This window comes from Heloderma suspectum, chromosome 11 (assembly GCF_057233095.1).
Source record: "Heloderma suspectum isolate Gila_16-S chromosome 11, 16-S_ref, whole genome shotgun sequence".
NCBI classification, from domain to species: Eukaryota; Metazoa; Chordata; class Lepidosauria; order Squamata; family Helodermatidae; genus Heloderma; species Heloderma suspectum.
In genome coordinates this window covers 26,523,822-26,542,235 of record NC_139468.1, presented here as the reverse complement: position 1 = coordinate 26,542,235, position 18,414 = coordinate 26,523,822, and the positions used below count along the sequence as shown (strand labels likewise).

Below are 18,414 nucleotides of genomic sequence, written 5' to 3'. Positions count from 1 at the left end.
TGGCAGAAAGCTTAAGCAAAATAGAGCCAGCCTGGCCAAATAGGATGCCAAATCCATGCTTCATAGAACTCTCCAGCCAGTTCCATGCTAATCCAGGTTATGTCTACACCTTGTCTGCATATCGATATAAAACAGTCTGCATTTCAAGATAAATGAATGGAAGATCTAAACTGCTTTCATAATGTCTGACCCATGGCCCTTTTATTATCTATTTAAAGCGTTTTACCTAGTTCTTGAGCCAAAAAAGGCTCCTATAGTGGTTTACAACTGTCTTAATACTAAGACAGCCCCTGCCGTCAGGCTTACAGTCTGCAAGACATGACACAAAAGGAAAAGAGACCTGAAGGGAGATGGGGAAAAGCAAACTCCAGCACTAGTTCTTAGTTACAAAGTCTTTATATTGACCAGCTAGAATGGCAACGGTACAAGGAGATGAGAAACCAAATGTTTCTGACTTCTCTGCAGAGCTGATGGAGTGGCCCTGCCTCCCTTCTCCCCCTCTGCTACAGCCTGATGGAATGGCTGCAGCCGAGCGATAGTTTATGGAGGTGAGGAGCCCAATGGAGCGGCCCTGCTTCACTTCTCTCCTTCTCCAATCTGATGTAACGTTTAGTAAGAGGCTGCCTTCTCATATTCCATAAGAAGACCAAAGATCCTGTTTAACATTAATATCTGAAGATATGCAATACACATTTTGCTTGCGGGGATTGCATGAGTTAAATCCATACATACTGGATTTTCAGTTGAAGAGTATACTACTAGATGCATCTCTCTGTTGATTAAAACTTCAGCCTAGTTGGGTATGGTAGAATGTGAATTGTGTGGGTCCGTGCAAAATCCAGCATGTGGGAAATAGGTCAGCTTGAGATTTCATTTATATGTAGCATTGTTCAGAACCTTTGGTGGTTCATAACAAATGTGGGCTGGGTCTAACATCAAACAATGTTGCTCCTTCTAACCCTAGCTCAGTGGTGGAATGCATGCTTTGCATGCAGAAGGACTCGGGTTCAGTCGCTGGCATCTCAAGTTAACAAAAGCTCAGGTAGCAAGCAATGGAGAAGAACTGCTTGAAACTTTGGAATGCTGATACTGGTAGGAGTAGGCACTGGGCAAGAGATGCATGGGTCTGACCCAGTAAAAGGTATCTTATGTACCATTGGTCCAACTACCCCAATATTGTCTAATCCAGCCTTTCCCAACCTGGTGCCCTCTGGATGTTTTGGACTTCAACTCCCATCAGCCCCAACCATTATGGCCAGTGGTCAGGGATTCTGAGAGTTACCATCCATAACAACTGGAGGACACCAGGTTGGAGAAGGCTGGTCCTATCTGACTGCTCAGTAGTGACTCTCCACGGTCTCAGGAAGAGGTATCTCCCTATCTTGCTATGTGAGACCTTTTTAACTCAGACTTCCCCAGCTTGGCACCTGTGTTGGTCTACAATTCACATCATCCCCAGCCATACTGGCTGGGGATATTGGGGGTTGTAGTCCAACATATCTGGAAGGAGTCAGGTCAAGGAAGGCTCCTTTAGCTGGAGGTGATGAAGCTTGACATTGGGGCTTAATATATTCTCTACTGACTGAACTATACACCGCCACCCCAAATCCCTGAAGATGGCATCTTGGTGCTTGACTCAACATTTTCAGCATTCCGGTTGGGTTATGTGAATAAATACTTGGATACCATCTGCGTGTGGATCTTCTGAAAGAGCAATTTCCTTCTGCATGTTCTGGAAGCAGTTCCACACATGCAGCCCACCTGCCCGCTGTTCATTTTGCTGTGTTGTATGCACATTGGGAAGCTGTGACTAATGGCAGCTTTCCAGTGTGTGTCCGCAGCCAAATGTGTCAATCTACACATGGATTTCATATTTCTTTGTGGAAGTGCTTTTTGTCTAGTGGGAAAAGGAGTGCATGTGAACCAATTTTATTTCTTTATTAAACATTTATATGACACTTTTTATCAGTGATTTCAAGGTGGCGTATTGCATGAAGTAGAACTATGCAGGATTTTTTTTTACATGCCTTCAGAAGTGAGGGTTATCTGTCAGAGACCTTAAAAGTGACATAAGAAAATGCCGTCCATGTTGCTTGCTATCATTCATGTCTATGAAAATGTGTTTCTAATATTCTCCCCTTTTCAGTGCTCATTCAGTTCCACTTTTCTCTGTGCTAGAAGACCATTCTAAATCCCCGTACGCTTTGCAAACACAAAAGAATTGCTCCTATATAGCTAAGGAAAAAAGGGGGAAGGCTCTTTGCTAAGCTACTCTAAAGTGGAAAAAATGACATTCATATCTTTACACCAGCCTTCCCTTCTATATTCCTCACGCCTTTCCTGTCCTCTGCTTCCAGTGATAACAACGCAGGTCAAAATCACATCCCGTACTAAACAATTTTTCCTCACTAGCAATACAACCATCAACCTGACGTGTTTGCAGAGTCGATAAGCCCCACATTGTCGTAGCCCAGAAATGAAAGTAAGGGGGGCGGGGAGCTGTTTAACAATAAACAAATGCAAACAAGTTTAAAATTGAGAACACAGCATGTTTTTTTAAATATATATATATATATATCGAAATACATACCTGAAATACATGTCCCATTGAACAAATAGAACCAACATCAGTGGATCTTGCCGAGACAATTTCAATAGACAGTACCGGAGAGGAATTGTCGATGGATAACTCAGATTTACCTGACACTACCAGGGGCTCAGAAACAGAGTGTGATTATGATGCAAGCGTAGAAAATAATATAGATGATCCCGATTTCCCGGATGAGAGCACAAGAGTGAAAACGAAGAGGCACGATACAGATTTAACACTAAACACAGTAGGTAAGTGAGTTTCATTGTTAATGGTAGGTTATAGCAGTGATTCCCAAACTGTGTGCTGGGACTCCAGAGGGGCTAGTGTGTGCCTTGGAAAAATGAGCCACCATATATGGCATATCTACTGTGCAGAGATGCCCAGGCAGCACTGATTTCCGCCACATTTGCCTACCTTTCTCTCTGCTGCTATGTCGGCAGCAGCAGCATCCCAAAGAATCTCGATGTGAGGGGGCACCAGGATTCCCCGATGCACTTTGCAGTACAGCTGAGAGGCAACAAGTGAATCCCAGGAAAACATGGTCCCATCCCTGAACTCTGCCTGGGCAAGGCGATCTTAATTATACTCTCCTGCCATCACACAGAGGATGCCTGCACCATTATTGTAGAAGTTGATTTGAGAACAGAGAGGTGTATCACTCTGAATATGAGTGAGGTATAGTCTTAATCCTGGCAAAGGGGAGTCTATGCCCCAGGTATCAAAAGCTTGGGAAACACTGGCTTAAAATCAGGTAAAATAGAGACTAGGAGCATCCAGTTCTTATAGTGTGTAGATGCGCCTGACCTGGCAGTTTTTTAAACCCACTGATTTCAAAGGTGGAGATCTATCCATGTGTGTTTAATTCTCTCATTGGAGTGAATGGGAGTTCAAGGGTGCTAAACTGTCTGGATCATGCCCATCTTACCACTTGGCAGTGAAGCAGACCTCAAACCTATTTTATCCTATCCTTTTCTTTCTTTTCCCCATCTTTGGTGTAGATGTTGTTCTCTATTAGCAAAATGCCTCCTCTTAACATGCTTTTGCTACTTATTTTATTCTTCTATGCCCAGTGTAGTTGCTGATCTTTTTTAAAAAAGCTGTTCTTTTTAGCTGCCTTCCAAAAAGAGTAAGTTTGTACACATAACCTTTCTATGGGTTTTCAACCTTCTCTGCATGTTTCTGCATTTGGATGTTTGTATGTCTGTCCTGTGTCATAATTTTGCTCTAATAATCCCTTCATTTTTTTTCTTATTCATACTTCCATTGCAACCTCAGACCTTTCAACTTCATGCTGTTCCATACAGAATAAGAGGGTCACATACAAAATAAGAATTTTAACCATTAAGTGTACCCTTCTTGCTGTCCAGTGTTTTGTTAATTCACTAAGGGTGCAATCCTATGCAAGTTTAGGCAGAGAAAAGGCCTACAACTCCCAGCATGCCCCAGCCAGCAATGGGGGCTTTTGTCGTAGGCCTTTTCTCTGCCTAAACATGCATAGGATTGCGCCCAAAATGTGCTTGCTATTGGTTGTGGGTTTTCTGTGTTGGTCTTTTTTTTTTCCCCTCTGGCCATCAACACATTCCAGGACATGTCACCCTGGAATGAAGAGGAAATACAGTTTTCTGATTGCATAAGAAACAACAGGCTTGGTGGCCAGCGTCATAAAAGCTACTTCAGATGTGTACCCAAGGGCTTACATGCCCTGTTAGATTTTTGACCTTCCTTCTCTGAATAGCAGCAGCCCTCCATGCATATCTTGAAATGCTGTAAAACTTCCCAGTTTCAAAAGCAGTCTGACATGCGACTGAGGGAGCATAGGGAGCAACCTTACACCAGGTCAGATGCTTTGTCACAGAATCATAAAATTTTAGCGTTAGAAGGACCCTTTGAGGCCCTCTAGTCTAGCTCTGTGCAGGCATTTTTCATCTGCAGCATCCTTGACAGATGGCCACCCAGCCTCTGCTTAAATGCCACTACTGCCCTTCTAGCCCAGTATGGTCTATTCCAACTGTTTCTTCAGGGTCCAAGGCAGAGGTCTATCGCACCACCTGTTAACTAATCCTTTTAACTGGAGATGGCAGGGTTTGAATATGGGGCCTTCTGTATGCAAAGCCATGTGCTCTACCACTGAGCTATGGTCCTTTCCCAGGAAGGCTGAGGAGGCAGATTTTTAAAGGAATGAATGCCCAAAGCCCCTTTTAGCTGCACAGAACTCATTTAATGGTACTTTCCTTTGGATCCTGGCCAATGTGTTGAATGTTCAGAGTGTTACCTACCTTTTTCCAGAGTTTTCCTAATCTTATCTGTCACCCCCTCTGTGATCAGTTGGCCGGCGGCAGGGGGGTCCCCTCTGTTTCTTGGGAAGTAAAACTTCATGCAGGGATATTGTCTGATGAATGATTGAAGGTTTGCTTAGGGAACGCATGAGAAAAGATGAGCCTGAAAAGATCCTCTTGCATAGGGAGAACTGAAGAACCGTACAGTGAGGGAGAGCTTAACACTGTTAGATAGCACAACACATCTAAGGGCCAAAACAGACATTACTTTTGATCTGCATCTAGCAGCTATGTCTTTTGTTCATTTTTACTCTAAAGTAGGCGCAGGGGCCCCAGTCTAGATCTTAAAAACCACCCTAACTCCCACAGTAGGGTCCTGATCTGAATTGGGCCATTCTCCGCCTCTAAAAATGGGGCGGGGAGGTGGAGAAATGTACTCTAAAATGGGTGGGGGAGAGATGTAGCTGCTAGACACAGATTTCAAGCAGTGGCCCGGTTCACACGATCACTGCGTGATTGTGTGACTTGTCTACGCTGCAATGCATGCCAGGCACCATTTGCCTAGTTACCCACCTGGGTACAGCTTGTCGCATCATCCGAACTTGGGCAGCATGGCTTCTTGGAGGGGAAAGCAATTTTCAAATATAGGTTATTTGGGAAATGGCTTGTTTAAGCCACAGCGATTGTGCGAACCAGGTCAACGTGTGCTTTGGCCCTAAGATGCCTAACGTGCAAGGGTCCACATTTGTGTTTGCCCTCTTTCCATGGGGGAGTCCCCTCACTGTCTGGCAAGGATGATGAAAGGAGCCCCACCCTTTCTTTCTAGCTTGAAACTGGGAGTGGGAGGGATCCAGCCATTGACTATACAGCTAACCCCAATCTTCTCCAGTAGCAGGTGGATGAGGCTGTCAGAGTGCCGCCTCCTAGTCATGTGCTCCCTTAGTGATCTTGGTGAATTACTCGCTAAGATCTGAAATGCTAGCCCTGTACAGATGAGCAGTGTACAGGGTAGGCCAGACATAAAGCATGTGGGTGGTGTAGTGCACACATGTGTCTATGCTCCTAGTATACTTGGGTTATTTGATGTTGCTTACCCAAGGTCACCTAGTGAGTTCATAGCTTAAGTGAAGATTGACCTGGGGAGTTCCTGAGTCACTGCTCGCATCCTTAACCACTACCCTACACCAGCTCACCCATTAGAAGGGTGGACCAGCAGTTCTGGTCTTGCCTTATTATGAAGGTGAGCCTTCCCCCAGCTGATGCCTTCCAGATGTGTTGGACTGCAACTACCTTAATTCCCAGCCAGCATGGCCAATGGCACATCTGGAAGGCACCAGCTTGGGGAAGGACAATGTTTCCCAAATTTCTAGTACCTGGGGCACTATTAGCATTAGTATTAGTATTGTTAGTAGTAGTATTATTTCTTGCCTGGATTGCAATTGGATGTACTTGTTACACTCAAAAACTATTTGGAGAGCCACAGGGCAGGCATAATATCCCCATTAGTCCTGCCTCCAGTGTTTGGTGCTCCAAACGGTCCCATTTGTGGCTCAGGGATGGGTTGCCACTTCAGCCAGCAGTGGGACCTCCCTCTGTCAACAGTGCTGGCAGCCTGTATTGGGGAACAGATGCATCCTCCCTTCCCTTCCTCCTTCAGGATGATGTCTCTGTCCATGCATTGGCAGATAGAGGGGAAGATCAGTGCTGTCCGTGGGCCTCCCTACCCTCAACAGGCTACTGCTGTGAATCCATTCAGTGTATTGGCGTAACTTTAAGGCATGCTTTAGTCCCTCTAGGGCAGCCTTTCCCCACCTGGTGCCTTTCAGATGTGTTGGATATCAGTCCTGTAAACCCTCAGCCAGCATGGAGGTGGAATCCAACCCATCTGGGAAGCTCCAGATTAAGGAAAGTTGCCCTAGGACAGGGGTGGGGAATGTATAGCCCTCCAAATGTTTTTGGATTGCAACTCGCATCAGCCCTAGCCAGCATAACCAGTGGTCAGGGATGATGGGAGTTGCAGCCCAACAACATCTGGCAGGACCCATGTTTCCTGCCCCAGCTCTCCTGGCACAGTGTTTGGGAATTTACTGCTCCAGGAGCCAATTCCTGAACAACCTGTTAGCTTGCCCCATCTCTCCTTATAGAGTCAACCCTTTGATCAAGGCATCCCAACTCCGAGAGGTCTAACCAGTTGCCATTTTTCAACTAACTCTGCAGTTAGCTCTTCACGCTTGTTTACATTTGGTGTTAGTTTCTCTGTCCTAGTCCTGGCTTTTTTGTGCAGTAACTTCAGGAGTTGATCATTCCCCAGTACTTTTGCTGGAGTCTTCCCTTCCACCCCAACATGTAGATAGCTCTCCTTTTGTCTCATTCTCTTTGCTATCATTTTGTCTTTGGAAGGTCAGAGGAGGGACTTAAAATTCTCCACTAACTCATCTACCTTCAGCTTGCCCCAACAGTCTCCGCCTTCAAATGGCTCCAGCTGTTGCTCTTAAGTATTCATTTAAAGTATTTTTCCCACCTTCCCAGGTAGAAGAGAAAAGCTGAGAAACAAAATCCAGGGAGCATACCAAATCAAAACAAAAAATTATTTAAAATATTTACCAATGACCACTTTTAAAATGGCAATTAAAAACACAACACAGAAGCATATAAATGAATCAGTAAAATAGTAGCTGCAAAATAAATAGTAGCAGCAAATGAGCGAGTCAGTCACCATAGTGCCAAAGACCCTCTGAAACAAGGGTGGCTTTAACCTCTGCTGGAAGGCCAAAGGAAAGAGGGATGAGCATACCTCGGGGAGGGGCGGGGGTGGAGGGAGAGCTCTGGAGCATACGGACAACCACTTAAAAGTTCCTCTCATGTAACCACCTGGCCTGTTTCAGAGGGCAGGGGACCATGGCACACCGCCATTGATGGCTAACTGCTTCAGCAAGCTGATACTGGAAGAGGTGGGCCTTCAAGTAGCTCTATGCCAGAACTCCCCAACACCCACATGGTGCTCTTTTGCCCTTCAAATCCCTCCTCAAACTCCACCCATGGAGCTGGGAAATCCACCCTTTCCCCAACCAGGCACCCTCCAGTTGTGCTGGACTGCAGCCTCCATTGTCCCCAGCCAGGTTGATGGGACTTGCAGTCCAGCCCAACTGGAGGGCACCTGACTGGGGAAAGGCTGGTTGATACCTTAGCCCTCACCCCAAACAGAAACTCATCCCAAGCCCTCATGCATTGCATTCCTCATATCCATCCTTTGTAACCCTTGTGTCTTCCTTTTCCTCCCTTTGTCTCCCCCACGGTTGAAATTAGGGTCTCAGGGCTCTGGTCTGAAGGCACATGATGCAGCTGCCTTTCTGAAGCCAAGCGGGTCTGGTCAGTGCCTGGATGGGTGGCCGCTGGGGGACCCCGTGTCCGCCGCCTTGAGCTCCGTGATGGAAGAAAGGCAGGATTGAAACGTAACTAAATAAATTTAGGCTGTAAGCTCCTCAGGGCAAGGGGACTCAAGGGTTTTTTTCCCGCTTGTTTCCATTCTTTGCCTTTGTTTACTCTGCAAAACGTCACATACACCGATGATACTGTAGGAATAATAAGGCCTAATCTTCATCTTGCACACCTAGAAAACCAAGTTCGGTTCATGTTCTGCTGAAAGCAGGTTCACAATCTCCTTTCATACTGCGGTAAATGTTTTGCTCTCTTGGATTCCCAAGGCCAAAGAGACCCTGCATTCAAATCAGACCTTACCTGTATTTGAAGGGGAGCCAAGTGGTCCTGTTCTCCCTGGCTTATCTCCAGGCTCTCTTACAGTGTGAACCTAGGTAGGGAACCCTTCCGGTCACAAAAAGGCTCTGAGCTATTATGCACTAGGAGTTTGGAGGGAGTCAGGCACATAAATGCAACACCTTTCAGCTAATCTCGGCCTTGTTTAAGGTGCTATAATGGGACATGGAACCACCACCACCACCCGCCGATAGCATTGGGCTCCCAACTCCTGCCAGCCCCAGCCAGTATGGCCAGTGGTCAGGGATGATGGGATTTGGAGCCCAACAACATCTGGAGGTCCACGGGTTCCCCAACAAATGATCTAAAAGATGACCTGATCCCTTTTGAGAAGCGGTTCAGGGCATGCTGCAGGCTGCTTTGTCCAAGAAGAGCTTGCCTGATATTGAGGGAATGCATTCTTAACTGCTCTGAAAACTTGACCTCATAGGAACCTAGGAAGCTGCCTTAAACGGAGTCAGACCATGGGTCAATCTGGCTCAGTATTGTCAACACTGACTGGCAGTGGCTCTCCGGGGTTTCAGGCAGGATTCTTTCCTGGCCTTACCTGGAGATGCCGGGGATTGAACTTGGTACCTTCTGCATGCAAAGCATGGGCTCAACCACTGAGTAATGGCCCCTCCCATTTGCCTCTGCTGTTCAGTGCAGCATCAAACGTGTTGCAGGCTGGGTGTTGTTTTCTTTTGTTCAAAGCAAGTTTTAGCCATGTTCTCTGCTCACCCGAGGCAGTGAGAGTCAGTGTGGTGTAGTGGTTAGAGTTCTGGACTGGAACTTGGGAGATCTGGTTCTAGTCCCCACTTGGCCATGAAGCTTACTGGGTGACTTTTAGGACTCTCAGCCTAACCTGTCTCACAGGGTTGATACAAGGATAAAATGGAGAGGAGGAGGAGGACAACACAAGTTGCCTTGGGTTCCTTGCTGGAGGAAAAAAGTCAGATGACGATGATGATGCAGATGCAGATGCATGCTCTTAACATGGTAAAAATGATCAGAGTGAAATGTTGCACACGGACTATATAAACCATAATAAAAACAATAGCAACCAGCCCATAACTAATGCAGCAATCTGCACAGCCATTCAAAACCTAATCACTTTGTCCACGGAAAACACCATCTTCTTCTATATTGACTTGCAGTAATGTAGCAGCCAGGTGGACCTCAGTGGGCCATTTTGCATCCAGGTTGCCGGAGAACGTGTCTGTGGGTGAATGAGAGAGTTTATTTTGAAGCAGCAGTTTATTGCGCAAGGTTTAGGCACAACATGGCCTGGTTCAGGGTCTTCCTGTAACAGGTATTGGAAGAGGATGGCTACTTTGGAACAGTCCTTTCCTAACCTGGTGCCCTGCAGATGTTTTGGACTGCAGCTCCCATCATCCCTGACCACTGGCCGTGCTGGCCGGGACTGATGGGTGTTATAGTCCAAAACATCTGCAGGGCACCATCCAGGTTGGGGAAGGCTGTCAAAAACCGTGGTTTATTAGGCTGAGAATGAGTCTTGTTCCTGAATGTTCTCTCCTCTCCCTTCTCCCCTTCACTTCAGGACTGATACCTTGGCACTGTTTTGGGCAACAGCCAAAGCAGGAAATTGGGCTCTTATTAATCCATGGTCTGATCCATATATTCCCAGATTACATGTGACCAGAAATGGTGGTTTAACAGGCCCAGATTATCAGTGCCAAAGCATGGTGCATGAAGGGAGGAGCAAGGAGGGAGCATATGTCTTGTCCTTGGCCCAATCAGCCATAGTTTACTGGACTGAAATCGTTCCATCTGAACCAGGCCCATGATTCCACTGGGGGTGGGGGGCATTATCTTGTGGTGTTTGGTGCAGGATCTACCTCCTTTTCAATCTCAGTTTTGTTTTAAACAAAAAAACAGGTTTCTGGTCATTATTATAGAGAGAGGTTTGAAAGCGGGTGGGCTGCACCTGGTGAATGGCAGCTGCCGGAGTGGGGTAGCTAAATAAGCTCTCCAGTGACCAGCAAGTGAGCTTTTAGTGCCCCTTCTAGCTCCATGCCTCTCCCAGTGTTTAGTAGAATAAGTTAGACAAAATAGTGACAATGCAGAATAAACTGTGCAAAATGAGAGGTTGCAGAATTCAGCTTTTGGTGCAGAATTTCTTTTAAACCACAGAAGCACACAATTTCTGCCTAGACATGGAAAGGGAATATGAGGGTATTTTATTTTTGTGCAGTTATCCATGATGCAGATGGGCCAAATTCTCATTGAGGTGTTAAATCTGCATTTGGGCCATACAGCTTAACAATGCTGCAAATCAGCCTTCCCTCATCTGATGCTCCCCAGATGTTGGGAGCTGGACTACAGCTCCCAGCATCCCCCAGCCGCTTATGTTGGAAGTTAAAGTCCAGTACATCTGGAAGGCACCAGCATGCTAAGGAGAAGGCAAGACTAGACTGCTTCTCCCAACGTGACAGTTTTCGGTGGGTGTAGGTTTGTTTTTTGTGGGGGGAGTTTTTAATGCAGCGTTAGGCTGTATAAGCCAAAGTACAGTGTCCAGATCACAAGTAATAGTTCCACTCTGTCCTGCACTGGTAAGGCTGCATTTGCAGTACTGTGTCTAGTTCGGGGTGCCACATTTTAAATTGGAGCGTGTTCAGAGGAGGACAATCAGAGTGTTGTCCAAGAAGGACTCTCAAGGTGTTCCTGGACTATAACTCCCACCACCCCCAAGCATTGGCCATGCTGGCTGAGGCTGATGGGAGTTGTGAGGCCAGCAAGCATTGGCCATGCTGGCTGAGGATGATGGGAGTTGCGAGGCCAGCAAAATTGGAGAGCCATGAGTCTCCCATCCATTATATCCAGGCTCTGTGTATGCAGTTCTGCAGGAGGACAAGGGGACATTGCAGAATGTGGTCTTGGGTGCAGAATTCTTGGCTTTCCTTTTTGTCTTTGTCTCGGGGTAATGAATACATTTAGCAAGGAAAGCACTAAAGCAGCATTTTGGGAGGGAAGGAGTTCAGCATCGCTGAATCGAAATGGGAAAACTTGCTGTGTTTTTCTCTTTTGGATCTGAGTCAGCTTTCGTTACTGCTGCTAATGGTGGCTTTTTGTGCTTTCCCTAACGGAAACCCTATACATAACTCTGTGCTTTAAATTTCACTGCCTCACCTATGCAAGGCCCATTCTACAAAGTCTCGAGAGAGAAACAGTGGTGAAGGCCCAGTGGCTGGATCCAAAAGGCCACTTGGGCCATGCCTAGAGGCTTTGGGGTTCCTCATGGGACTTTAAATAACAGGAAGGAGGCCGTGGCTCAGTGGTAGTGCACCTGCTTTGCATGCAGAAGGTTCCAGGTTCAATCCCTGGCATCTCCAAATAGGGCTAGGAAAGAATCCTGCCTGAAACCCTGGAGAGCCGCTGCCAGTCAGTGCGAACAATACTGGGCTAGGTGGTCCAGTGGCCTGACTCCATATAAGATACCTTCCTATGCTCCTATGACCTCTCAACCCCACACTCGCCAGGCTCGTATCATCAGTTGCTTTTGCAAGTTGCCTCCTTTTTCAAATGTGATTTGCTATGGGACATTGGGTGGGGAAGGTGCTGCTGTTTGAGAAACATGCCCAAAACCCTCTTGGAAACATAGAACTCATGGGGTGACTCTTTGGATCTCTGCTGCATGCATGCACTCTCCATAGCTTAGCCCACCTGCTTTGCATGCAGACAGTCTCAAGGTCAAAGTGTGCATTATGTTGATTGCGTAGCATGTAGCTGAGGCTTATCTTTTTTTACTTTAGACTAAAGATCTAGATCCTCATGCAGATCAGGGCCACCATACAGAAAGGAATAAACCTTTGCATCAAGGGAGGCTTTTTTCTTTACTTTTTAAACCATGCACCAGTGCTTAAACTGTTGGGGGAAAGGTTTCATCCTCCCCTCCAGTTGCGCAGTGGTCCCAATCCAAATTGGGCTGCATGCACCAACTCTAGGATTAAAAAAAGAGAAGCCTACACTATGCAATTAATGTACTGTGTAATTTGACCCTCACTTTCAAACCCTAGCATCTCCTATTAACTTTTCCATGTTATATTTTGCATGTATGTTGTTCCTAAAACTGCGGCCAGCAGATCACCAGAATTCCCTCACTGTGCTGTCCTTCCCATTGTCCCTAAGACCACAAAGCTGAAGAGTCTGAGGTTGTCTTGAAGTTCAGTTTTCCACCACATCCTGAAGAGGCAGCCCACTTCTCTATTAATTTGTTGTTGTGTTTAAATCCACATTGTTGTTGTTGTTGTTTGAAAGCAACTTATCCCAAGTGGCTGTAGAGAAGACATCAAAGAAATACTCCCAAAAATCCAGCCATGTATGCGTAGCTTGATTGGATTTATGACCACACAGGATGAAAACAGCTGTTGAATTTTAACTGGGAAGTTTTTCAAGCATCCTTTGACTTGGTGGCCCTAATGTAAGAAAATTATGATGGGTGGCCTCCAAGACAGCGGTGTAGAGCAGGCTTCCCCAACCTGGCGCCCTCCAGATGTGTTGGGCTACAACTCCCATCACTCCTAGCCATGCTGGCTGGGAGTGATGAGAGTTGTACTCTAACACATCTGGAGGGCGCCAGGTTGGGGAAGGCTGATTTAGGTGAGCCAGAACGCAAGACAACAGCCTAGTTTCTCATCTCTCCTGTGAATTGTTGTTAAAGTCACTATAGGGCAGCCTGCATAACTTGTGACCAACAGAGCCAGATGCAGCTCATCACCTCCCTAGGGCTGGCTGAGGACTGTTGCTGTCTCATCCCCAGCGCCGCCACCACCATGTACCCACCAGCCCTTGCTGCTATTCGGAGCCACCACAGAGAGGCAGCATTCGGAGTTACCCTCGACCTGCATTGAAGGCTTCTCCAAACATGGCTGCTGGTTCTCATCATTGTGATATCCTACTCTACCACCAAGCCAAAATGGCTGGCAGGGAAACCTGGCACCAGGTGACAGTTTCAAAGGAGAATAGGGCACAGAGCTGTCATCTGGTTCCAAGAAACGGCTTCATACAGGGTCGGGCTATTGGTCCTTCTTGTTCAGTGTTGTCTATGCTGGACCCAGTTCAAGGTCCTTGTTTTAAGCTATAGCTAGGGATGGAGAAATCTGCAACGGAATTAAATGAGTTCTGATTTCTATAAATCCAGCCCGTGGATTCTGCAGCAGACCAGCTTTTCCTGAGTAGCACTGATTCTGCGGACTTGCGGACTTCTTTTTTTTTTAACTTTCCAGAATTTTGCACAAATTAAGCTGTAGAAAAATATATTTAAGAAACCACGCGAAAATGTGCATTTCGACTGTAAGCTAAAGCATGAAAATGCGCATTGGGGGGGATTTGTGCCAGTGCGAATTTTCACCACTGCTAATCTGCGCAAATTCAGGGAATTGGAAAAAATCCAATTCCGTCAATAAGCAGACGATGGAACGAAAGGCACCTGACAATCCACAAAACGCAGACAGAACAGGTTTTACAAGGAGTTTACATCTTTAGCTATAACACCATATATGTTATACGGCTCAGGACCACAATACGTGAGAGCGCCTCTACCAGTATGAACCTACCCATACGCAACACTCAACATCTGAGGTCCTCCTTTGAGGGAGGTTCAGAGGTAACCCCCCGATTGTGGAATGTGCTCCCCAGCAAGGCTTGCCAGGAACCAACATTGTCATCTTCCTGGCACCACAAGACTTTCCTCTGTTCCCAGGCATTTGATGAGATATGATGGGCTGTTTAATGCATTAGCTGAATTGCTTATGGTGTCATTCATGTTTTATGCAGCGGTGGTACTTTAATTTTTAGATTTTAATTTTGCTGTAAGTCGCTTTGAGTCTGAGAAAGGCGTCTAATAAATCTAATAAATTATAATGGTAATGCTAAGTGGCAGGAGCTTTTCAGGCTTTCAGACAGGAGCCTTTCCCAGCCATACCTGGAGATGCCAGGGATTGTAAACCTGGGACACTTGTATTAGAAGTACATTTTCTGCCATCAAGCTACAGCACTATTGGGTGTGGACCACGATGGTAGACTTTAGCCACATTGAAACATTGAATGAGAGGGTGTAACCATAACTTAGGGTGCAATCCTGTGTGTTTAGACCAAAAAGACACCCTACAACACCCATCATTCCTCAGCCAGCCACGCTACGTGGAGCATGCTGGGAGTTGTAGGACTTTTTTCTGTCTAAACATGCGTAGGATTGTGCCCTTACTGATGTTTCCATGACTTTTATGTAAACGTCTTTGAGGTTTGCCAGAAAAGCCCCTACAGTAAAAACAGGGCATGCATCCGGCCCTGCACAGGGCCACCATACATGACTAGTGTACTGCATGTGTCTGTGGGGGCAGGGGGGTTGGGTGGGCACAGACCTACTGTAGAGTAATCCCTTTCGTGTCATAGTTTTTCACTGGATCAATATATTATCTTTATCTTATTTATTTTAAATGCAGCTGCCTTTCATATGCAGTGAAAGCATCAAAGTGTCTTGTGGTAACTTAAAGACTAACACCTTTATTCTGGAATAAGCATTCATGGCCACTGTCCACTGAAACTACATCTCCATCCTCAGTTTCATTTTGTTCAACATGCCCCATGACCAACAGGGAGATTAAACAAGATTATTGCTCTACGCCCTTCACAGAGGAAATTGGGCCTTTCTGTGTAGTTGAATGAAGAAGGAATTTGGTTAACGTTATGGTTGTGGCTTCAGCATTTTAGGAAGAAATTGAACTCCACCAGATTTGAAATTTGCTAAGCGGGCTTCACTTAGATTTGTCTTGCCTCGTGTTCTATCTCTCCATCTTTTTACTCGTTTTCTCTCCCCCACCCCCACTCTTTTTCTTCCTAGCCTCAGCATCAGATAGTGCAGAACCTTCCTCTGAAGAACAAGACAAGTCGCTCGACAAACCAAAACAGAAAAAAACTCGCTGCTTCATGTGCCGGAAGAAAGTTGGTCTCACCGGTAAGTTCTCACAGTTTCTGTCATTGGAAACCTGAGTTGTAGAATGGATAGAAAGAGACCACTTCAGGCTTTGAAGCCTGTGGTGTTCTGCTCAAACTGGTCCCCGAAATTCACTGTCCATTCAGAAGTGGTGAATATAGGGGGGGATTTCAATGAATTTGGGGGTGGGGGGACTAACATTTTATGGTCGGGGGGCATGGGCTTATCCATTAATGGAGTCGGTGGCTTCCCCCCTTTCCCCCTTCTTTTAAACATTAGTTTCCTGTCGCAACAAGCAACAGCAGAATTCCCAGCCACCATCTCCCCCGCTCCAATGCCCACATTGTGCCCTTAGAATGATGGTGCATCATGACATTGAATTGTTCCAGAGACCATTACGGGGGAAATCTTGCTAGCAGATTTGCTGCTACATATAGTAGCAGCAAATTAATGTTTTACAAGAAACTGTTGCTAACAAGTAAGCCCCCCCCCCCCCGGAAATAACAGGTTTTTCTCCATCTCCCCCTGGCCCAAGAGTTACAAGGGGTTAAGAACACAGGAAGCTGTCTTATACCAGGTCAGACTAAATTGTCTATCCTGCCCAGTATTACCTACTCAGGTCAGACTGCCTTGTCCCTTTAATCCAGTATTTTTTACCCTGACTGGCAGCAGCTCTCCAGGGTCTTAGAAAGGAAAGGATCTTTCCCATCACTTGCTACCCCAGATCCATTTTAAACTGGGGATGCCAGGGGTTGAACTTGGGACTCTCTGCAGGCAATGCATGTTCTCTACCACTGAGATCTGGTCCCTTCCTCGATATTTAGGGCCCCTTTTGCTGGCCCCAATATTGAAGCCAAAGAATTTCTTTGGAGAATTTTCAGCTTAGTACTTCCAGGTTTCAGGCTGTTTTGTCCAGAGGGAAAGCGACAGGGCTTTGCTAGGCCTGGGCCCTGAATCTATTTCCCAGAGCCCCTGAGTGTATGCTGGTGCCAGTGGAAGGGTGTGTTTTTTCTAAGCTTAATCACCATGTAGTGAGTGATTTTCAGGGGAGATTGCAGCTGGAGAGCGAAGGATTAACCATATCTCCATGTGCAGCAGCCCTCCGGAAAATACACACAGGTACACACATGGCAATTAAGCAAATTACTAACAAATATACAGATAAACCAATAGTTAAAGCTTGTGCAGAATTAATATACCCTGTAGAATTAAAACTTTGCAGGTCAAGCAGATCAAACACCTGTGGGGGGGGGGGGAGTCTCTAAGGGCACAATCCTATGCATGGTTAGACAAAACTAAATCCTACAACTCCCAGCATCCCCCAGACAGCATGGCTGGCTGCAGGATGTTGGGAGTTGTAGGACTGTTTTGTGTCTAAGCATGCATAGGATTATGCTATAAATTGCTTCCTTAGCCTTTGCTGGTCTTCAGAGAGATATAATCCAAGTCAAAGATAAGCAGCATCTTAGGCAAGAATCTTCAAGGAATTAGTGTTCCTGAAGTAAAGCTTAATAACTTCTGCTAATGGAAAAGTTAAATTTAGGATGGTGAAAAGGATCCTCGACTCTCTTTTTGTGGGGAGGAGGACTTGTGTCAGTTTTGTTGGTCTGAAACTTCACATTTCACCAGCTTTCCAGGTGGAGGATCTTATCCATACTGACCTTTTTTGTAAAGTGCTGAGGGGACAATACTTAGATTTTGGACAGAGATGTGGGGAGGTCTGTCCATGAGACTATAATCTATCTGCTTTGCAGGTAAGATAGATACCTAACTGCAAAGACTGCATGTTTTGCACCTATAGTAATTGATGTTCAGGGAAAATTCTTAAGAGAAAATGCTGTACTCGATCAGGGAGATTGAGAATTACAGGTTCCTGATTGAATTTATATAATTCATCCAGGTTTGTGCACATTTTATTTATCTTAACTTGTGTTAAAGTAGGGGACAGATTTTTTTTAAAGGGGAATACCATGGAGACCCAGAATTTTAGGTTTGTTTTATATAATTTGTGTCTGTGTCAGTTTTAGTTATGTTAACATGTTACTTTTATATCTATATTTGTTTATTTATAATATTGCTGGGCTGCCTTTCAGGGCAGGAGACCTCCCAAGGCAGCATACAACAATATAATGCATACAATAAAATTTGTATAATTTTTAAAAAGTGATACAGTAATAAAAACTGCAAATGTTAAAACAAAACACCAGCATAAGACAGAACCTACAGCACAATCGCAGTTATAACTCCATCTCATAAAACATAATCTGGAGAAGGCTAGATATGTAGTTTCCTTTCTTAAATTGTTGCTTTGGGATGGTATGACTAGATACAGATTACTCAATCTGATCTGCTCTTACCCAGCCTTCAACAGGTTTTGGTGATCTCCACTGTGAAGCCTTAGGGATAGCCGTCGTGGGAAAATCTGGCCATTTTTAGGCTCGCCAGATTTGTGAGCCAAACGGCAGGCTTTTTCCCCAAATCCTGGGACTTCCTTGGGTTTTTTAATTGCCATTTACACAAATTGACGGTGCAATTTGCATAATATGGTTAATTTTGTGCAAAATGCACCCACAATTTGCACAAATTGCAGGCGCAATTTGTGCAAATTTACCATATTACAGCCGCAGTTTGCACAAATGAAGCAAATTATGGCTGCGGTTTGTGCAAATGAAGCAAATTATGGCTGCAATGGCAGTTTAAGGGGGGCGGGGACTGAATATCCGCGTGCTGGTCTGACTCAATACAGATCAAGTTGAGTCACCTTGCGGGTAAGCAAGCTGGATTCTGAGGGCCCAGCTGCTGAAAGGTCACCAAATGTCACCCCCTGGATAGATTCC

At 45.6% G+C, this 18,414-nt stretch overlaps 1 protein-coding gene across 9 annotated transcripts in view; it reads left to right on the top strand.

Moving 5' to 3' along the window:
• ZFAND6 (zinc finger AN1-type containing 6) overlaps positions 1–18,414 on the top strand; it is an 81,001-nt gene that overhangs the window by 57,063 nt on the left and 5,524 nt on the right. For 3 of the 9 annotated variants that reach the window (XM_084817269.1, XM_084817271.1, XM_084817270.1), the window contains exons 5-6: positions 2,620–2,841; positions 15,485–15,598. In XM_084817269.1, coding sequence (XP_084673395.1) covers positions 2,620–2,841; positions 15,485–15,598 — 336 coding nt within the window. Of the gene's footprint in view, positions 1–2,619; positions 2,842–8,175; positions 8,322–15,484; positions 15,751–18,414 lie in introns of those variants that run through there. The other 6 variants (XM_084817272.1, XM_084817273.1, XM_084817268.1 and 3 more) reach the window with 3 other exon arrangements.